The sequence below is a fragment of the Cucurbita maxima genome, unplaced genomic scaffold (assembly GCF_002738345.1).
Source record: "Cucurbita maxima cultivar Rimu unplaced genomic scaffold, Cmax_1.0 Cma_Scf00001, whole genome shotgun sequence".
NCBI classification, from domain to species: Eukaryota; Viridiplantae; Streptophyta; class Magnoliopsida; order Cucurbitales; family Cucurbitaceae; genus Cucurbita; species Cucurbita maxima.
Window position 1 is genome coordinate 4,238,001 of NW_019272017.1, and position 7,721 is coordinate 4,245,721.

The 7,721-nt window shown below is 32.9% G+C and overlaps 1 protein-coding gene and 1 pseudogene across 1 annotated transcript; both read left to right on the forward strand.

The window, feature by feature from the left end:
- The first annotated feature begins 1,648 nt into the window (after nucleotides 1-1,648).
- LOC111477475 (50S ribosomal protein L29, chloroplastic-like) lies at nucleotides 1,649-3,849 on the forward strand. Its single transcript, XM_023121421.1, has 2 exons — nucleotides 1,649-2,068; nucleotides 3,516-3,849. The coding sequence occupies exons 1-2, from the start codon at nucleotides 1,739-1,741 to the stop codon at nucleotides 3,690-3,692; spliced, it is 507 nt and encodes a 168-aa protein (XP_022977189.1). The 5' UTR covers nucleotides 1,649-1,738; the 3' UTR covers nucleotides 3,693-3,849.
- An 845-nt stretch (nucleotides 3,850-4,694) lies between these two features.
- Nucleotides 4,695-7,428, forward strand: LOC111477459 (annotated as a pseudogene).
- The last annotated feature ends 293 nt before the right edge of the window (nucleotides 7,429-7,721 follow it).

A 7,721-nucleotide genomic window follows, 5' to 3' on the forward strand; every position in this document is an offset into this window, starting at 1 on the left:
ACAATCAAAAATTCAATCCCCTTTTCTCATTCACTTTCCGCTTTCCCTTATAATTTTTTTTTTTTTTTTTGTTTAATTTCATTTGACTTCTTACTAAATATTTTAATAAATTTTTAAAAAAATTATCATTGTTATTACAAAAATTAATTTTTAAAATGTCTTATTATTTTTATTATTCATATTTTTTTTGAATTTAGATAAAATTTAAATCAGGATATGATTAATTTTGAATATTTTTTATTTTTTAAATAAGATAATATTTTGAAATTTGAACATTATCTTTAAAAAAAAAAAATTATAGTTGAATTTTGATTTGGTCGGTTGATAATAATTTCTTTTAATTAAAGAGTTATAATTTATATCTTGACGGCTAGGTTTAAATATTGGTCCAAATGGAATTAAAGTCAATGTTTGTTTCTAGTGGAGTACATTAAATTGGATACAAATTATTATTTTTGAAATTAAATCAGCTTGGGCATCAAAATTTATAGACCAATATTCATTTTATTTCATTTTTATAATAGTTTCTCATTAATGAGTTTTTATCTCTTATAACAATTATATAAATTACTTTTTTAGTTATTTGTATAACCTAATTTTATTTTGAAATAAAATATTAATCTAAACTTTAATTATATTGTAATAATATGTAAATTGTCTAAAGTTTAGTGGGAAGCTTATTTGTTGATGTTGTCATTTAATGACAAAGTTACATATCATTAATTTTGGATTAATTATAAATTAACAAGTGTCTCAAGTTAAATTTAAAGATAAAAGTTGGTAAATCTTAATATTGTAACACGCGGATTTATCAAAGTCATTTAATCAAACAATTGGTAAATTAGCGTTAAACAAATGATAATTTGATTCAAAATCTAAGAATTAGGTTCAAAAGCAGGGAAATCTAAATTCAAATAGTCTCATTTAGTGAATGAAGCTCGTGGGAAATTCTATGAAATAGAGGAACCATTTTCATTGAAAAAGGAGAAGATGACGGAGTTGAGAGAAAACTCGAGAGTAAAATTGAGAGGGAGTCAGAAAATAGAATTAGACTCTAAAATTAGTTTATTTATTGGAGGTGTATGTTTGTTTAGTACACTTAATTATATGATTTTGTTGTCATAAGCATGCATAATTGAGGTAGGCACGTGAAAATAGTAATTTAGTGATAATGGAGTATGTTTAAGGGTAAAAGAGTCTTTTTAGGTCAAATTTAACCAATATTTTCTCTTTAGACGACATAATTTATAAGTGAAAAATAATATAGTATCCGAAACATAATTTCACTCTACAAAAGCTCCACCCTACTTTGACTTTGAAGGTTCAAAATCAAGATTGAGAGAGAATATGTTGAAAAGAATATATATATATATTTTTTTTTTGATGTATTAATTTTTTTAAAATTTAATTAGTATAATAAATATAAAAATCAATAGAATTTTGTATTTAATAAAAATGTAAATTTCTGAAAAGGTCAAATAGGCATTTAATTTAAGTAAATAAATAAAGATTACCCAATTTTCCGATTTTAGGTTTAGTAAATATAAACTTCTCAAAATTATGTGTGGATAGGGAAGGGTATTTCGGTAAATGGGGTCGACTGAAAAGGGCAAAAAAGGTATGAAAAATAATAAAAGAAAGGGCGAGAGCTTATCTTCATCTTGAATAGCAGCTGGGCTTCTTCTTCGAACAAAAGCGCTGTGCTGTGACTGAGCGAAACCACACACTGACGGTGAAGATGATGAACCTTTCAATTGCTTCGCCTTCGAGCGTTTCTTTCCCTTCTAAATTTCTTAGCTCGACCTCCAAATCCTCCTTCAATGGCCGTCAAATCCGTTTCCCATTTTCGTTTCGCGTTCCTCCTAAAACAGCATCTACTGGAGGCCGCAATTCGTCGGTGGTAATGATGGCGAAGAGGGAGGAGGAGTTGAAGGAAATCAGAACGAAAACTACTGAGGAAATAAACGAAGAGGTCATCGATCTTAAGGGTGAACTTCTTATGCTTCGGCTTCAGAAATCAGCTCGCAATGAGTTTAAGTCCAGCGAATTCCGCCGCATGCGCAAACGGGTAATTTTCTCCCTTATTGATAGATTCTTAATTAACTTTGAGTTCTATTATAATGTGGCTTTTTTGTCCGTCTTTAATTTATAATCTATGCGAAGTATATTTTAAGTCCTACAGTCTCCCATTCTCCACATTTCTGCTTATTTTGTGCTGAATTTGATGGTCGGATTGAAATTTGGGGCTCATTGGTTTCCAATGGGGTTTCGTAGCTGTTGGAATCTAAGATTATTGCATATTATTTGCCGCCAAATGAAAGAAGAGTAGCAAATTAACGTATGAAAAGTAAAAAGAAAAAAAGAACCTCGAACGATATGTTTCACCATGTTGGGAAAAGCTTAGAGAAGCTGCATTTGAAGGAAACAGAAAAACTATGCAATTAGGGAGCCAGTTAGAGCTGCTCTGCACTTAGAAATCCAATTAGAATCAAGAAATGTTATTGAAATTGGGATTTCTAGGCATTTAAAACTTCGAATTCGTCTAAGATTAACTCCAAATGTAACTCCTTATTAGAAATAGCTCTCTCGTGGATTATAATTCTTTATACGTTTAGCACCTATCTTCAAAAAACTCTTCAATGTCTTCCTGCTAACAATTTATCTAAGATTCCCAAAATTCCGGAAGCATGAATGAGCCTATATATATGGAAATGACAATTCCATTTGGGTTCAAAGTTACTTAATCTTTGTATGAAGCTGGTTATTTGATAAACTAAACCTATTCTGATCACGAAGCATCACAATGTTGAATGTGTAGAGAGAGGCATATGCATTTGAACAATATGTAGCCTTCTCATGAATTTTCTATCAAAGTGCTTCCTGCTTAGTGCATTACATGGATGTCGGAATTGTTTGCTGGGCCTCTCATTACATGGATGTTCTATTGGTAAGACTTGCTGTTCTCATAGTTTCGTTGTGTCGAGTCTGAGGATTTAGGAAGCAAACTTTTTTCATTTATAGTTGAATACCGCACCTTCATGATAAGTTTAGATGCTCATAGTTACCCTCTTAAGGGTTGGTTCTGGATTCCAACTTGACAACTTACCGCTTAAAATCCTTCCTTACTGTCTAGCCTGCTCGAAAATTGGCAGTGTGGATCATGTATATGGGAGTGGGGCTTGATGATCTATATAGTATTGCAGAGATCGATTAATATATTTGCTGATGCAGGACAGTTTGGAAGTTTATATAGTATATGGTTCCTGTCTCCTTCTTCTTGTTCTTTATCTCCACACATTTTCGGTTTGCATTGTCGCCATACATCCATTTTTCTTCTTTTTCTCTGAGTTATCAATCTCTTAACCCTGAACTTGTGGTTGGAATATATGTCTTAACTAATTGAGCTGTGATTAATTTGGGAGCTATACATCGAATATTTAGACTTAGACCAACAACTTTCGTTTCGTTTCTCTTATACATCCATGAAACTTGGAGTTTTGTTTGACGAATGGCAGATTGCTCGGATGCTAACCGTGAAACGTGAAAGAGAGATTGAAGAGGGAGTGGGCAAAAGGCTGTCAAGAAAGTTAGACAGAAAGTGGAAGAGAAGTATTGTGGTCAGGCCACCTCCATCTTTGAAGAAGTTGCGAGAGGAAGAAGCAGCCGCTGAAGAAGCTGAGAAATCTGCTTGATCCAATCAGATATACTCTCAACCAATATTGTGGCTTTATGAGTTTCTGATTTTTTTTTTCCCGAAAAATTCTTATGTTGTACTTAGCTTATGCATAAATGGGAACATATTTTGAATAATTCTAATCTTCAAATTGAAAATTCTATTACTTATTCTTAGTTGATCAAGAGATTGTGGGAAACTCCCATTAAGCATATGGAAGCCTTGCTAATGTTTTTTTTAAAGGGTAGTTTAGTCTAAAAATTGTTCGTTAGGCTAAAAATTAAGAAATAGTTGTAACGACTATTTAATTATAGTCATTTTATTTGATCTTCAACTCAATTAATACATGACCCGTTTTGATTGGGTTGACCTTGTGAATAGTCTCTCGGTGTTATGTATTATTTAACGTTTCTTTGTTTGGTAAATCTATAAAGTTTTTATTCTCATTAATTTCAAAATATCTCTTTCAAGTTTGAATAAATAATTTAATCACTTCTCATTTTAGCTTATTTGGGGCATTGATATTCATACTCGCCATGGTGATACTGTGGTCCGCTCAATTCATCCTTTTATTTACAAATCTCTTTATCAACGAAGACGATAATTAACCTAAATCACAATAATAATTTTTTTTTAATAATTAAGTCTGTTATAATCATTTAAGCACTTGATTTTTTGTTTTTAATAATTAATCTTTCCAAAATAGTTTTTAGTTTTTTTTTCTTAATTCAATTAAAAATTTAAATATTTTATATGAAACTCATGTAAAAAATAATTAAAAAATAAATACAATTTAAAAAAACTTAAAAAGCCAAAACTAAATGATCCTCGGACTTAAATTCTTTTTATTTTTATTTTTTAAAAATGGTCGTTTTATTTTTATCCATTATTTATAAAGTTTCATTTTTTGGGGTCAAAATATTTAAATTTTTGGTTAATTTTTTAAAATTAAAAAAATAGCTTGAATTTTTTAAAATAATAAAAAAAGTGCTCCACTCTTTCCCGCGTTCGAAAGTTGGAGATGATGTGGCAATGAATTCCATGACTATTTATGGATAATGAATTCCATCGCTCAAATGCATTTCCATTCAAATCTGATTGTCACACTCTCAGAGTTTCAGAGCACAATCAAGGAAGGTTAGTGGCAATGGCGACCATCAATGTTCCGCAGCATGTTCCTTCTCCTACGGAAGACTGTGACCAGCTTCGCAAGGCATTCCAAGGTCTCCAATTCTAATCGTTTTCAGATCGATTTGATTTTCTTTAGTTTTTTGTTTCTCATTCGAGTCGATGTTTGAGGATCGAGGTTTTATTGCATCTTGATTGTTGATTGTGAAGTTGAGTCTGATCAAATTTTGTGTTCGTTTTTTGGTAAGTGATCTACGTTATCGTCGTTAATCAAAATGAAGGTATGTCGATTCCATTTTCTGATCCGCTGTAGATCATGATTGCGATCTTCCTGTTTTTTGAACTTTTAAGCTTGATCTTGTTAAGTCCCACGTAAGCTAATTTAGAGAATAGATCATGGGATTATATTCAAGGAATACCACTGAACCTTCCGGAGAAGCCCAAAGCAAAGTCATGAGAGCCTATTGTTAGTTGAAAATGGACAATATCATACCATTGTGGAGAGTAGTGTTCATCCTTTGTGGTTTGTGCTCGGTGCTGGATCTATATTTGGTCTATTTTTCTATTAGTCCTTACATGCTTCAATATGTATGCAGGAGTTACTTCAGACAGAATCGCGTAGTTGCTGCTCTTTTGGTTCTGCCACCTGTAGTGGTTAATGGCTCTAAAATCTTCGTTTGGATATCCGGCATTGTCTGGTTATCATTCTGTTGACTAACTTTATCAAACGTGTAGGATGGGGAACGAACGAGGGTTTGATCATATCCATTTTGGCCCACAGAAATGAAGCTCAAAGAAGATTAATTCGGAAAACCTATGCTGAGACATATGGTGACGATCTTCTTAAAGAACTAGACAAGGAACTTTCGAGTGATTCTGAGGCAAGATTTTGTTGTGTATTTCAACTCTCAAAATTTGCTAACGCTTGGATTGAAATGTGGTTTTTGTGCAAAAGTATTTGTACAGAACAAGAGAACTTTTCAGAATTTTATTCACCCCTTCCTATTTTCATGAATTTTGTTGAGCATCATACAGAGACTTGTACTTTTGTGGACATTGGAACCTGCAGACCGTGATGCATTGATGGTGAATGAAGCAACGAAATGGCTGACCGCAAACAAATTAGTTATTGTGGAAATAGCTTGCACTCGAACATCACTCCAACTATTCAAGGTGAGGCAGGCCTATCATGTCCGTTTCAAGAAATCTCTTGAAGAAGATGTCGCATATCATACATCTGGAGATATCCGCAAGGTAACAGCACTAGTTTTTGAAACATTTAAGCAATATCAGCCAACATGTGTAATCCAATGGGGCTTACTAAACTTAGAGATTGTCCCAAGAAAATGCTTGAGATGAATAATATTTTCTAGCTATAATTGTGTTCATAATTTCAATTTTTATACAGCTTTTGGTCCCCTTGATCAGCTCACTCCGGTACGAGGGAGCTGAGGTGAATAAGACCTTAGCAAAATCAGAGGCCAAAGTACTCCATGAGAAGATAGCAAGGAAGGAATACAATCGTGACGACCTAATTAGAATTCTGACAACAAGGAGCAAATCACAATTACTTGCAACATTTAACCACTACAACAACGAGTATGGCAATGCCATCAACAAGGTAAATTTGTACACATTTGCCATAAGCACAACCATTTCAAATTTTGAGTATTATTTCTTATTTTCCACCATCTGCTTTCAAGTAGAAGCCCTGCATTTCCTTAGATTGCTTTAGATTCATGCATCTCCTGACGAGAAGACTAAAGGCTTTTCTTAAAATTTGAACAGTATATTACCTCTAACCAAAAATGCTATGGGGAAGTACAATAAATATTATACACAATTCTCATTGTGGTGGCACCAGTTCGTTCTTCATTCTTCAATGTTCGGTTACCTTTGGCCAATCTAAAAAAATGACAATATATACTGAACCATTTTTTTTATACGTACAGTTACCATTTCTCAAATTTACATAAATTATTGAGTATGATTCAAATTTCATCGAAACATAATAATAATTTATACATAATGTACCATACAGTTGAAGGTTGCTAAGTGAAATGAATCTGCATATTTTCAGGATTTGAAGGCTGATCCCAACGACGAGTACCTGAAGTTACTGAGAACAACCATCAAGTCTTTGACCTTTGGAAAAATTATTAGGTTGGCAATCAACAAGTTGGGGACAGACGAGTGGGCTCTTGCTAGGTCATTGCTTCTCGAGCTGAAATCGATTTGAAGCACATCAAAGAGGAATTTTATCGCAGGAAAAGCATTCCTCTGGATCGTGCCATTGCCGATGACACTTCTGGAGACTTCGAGAGAATGCTACTTGAGCTGATTGGACATGGTGACACTTCAGGAAAGGTACTTTGCTTTAAAGGCATTGATTTAGATCGCATCAAAGATGCCTTTTTGTTTGCTCGAACTTTGAATATGGAGAACAAGTGACATCTACATTACGTAGGATTTGGGCATGGCGATGTCCTCATCTTGGTGTCTTTTCCTGTGTACTCTGTCGGATTTTCTTGTATTGTGTATTATCAACGGAGGTACGATAGTTTTACAAATAAGTGATGCTTGAATACCTTCAAGTTTAAACACGAATAAATGTCTTTACATCTTACCCCATTTTTAGGTGTTTTTTTTTAATTTATTTTATTGAGATATTGAAAAAACAATCTGAAATAAAAAATCTATTAGAAAACAGTGGCAGTTTAGTTGTCTTACTCAATAATATGTCTGGCTCTAAGTGACACAACAATATCTCTACAATCTCTTGCATGAAAATACGAATACAAGTAAGAACTTGCGTGATGATTCACTAAAATTATGACCATTTCATGATACAACATTGCATCATTATTAACCAAATAATTCGAAGTGGTTGTCATAATCTTGCCATCAATGATAACATTAA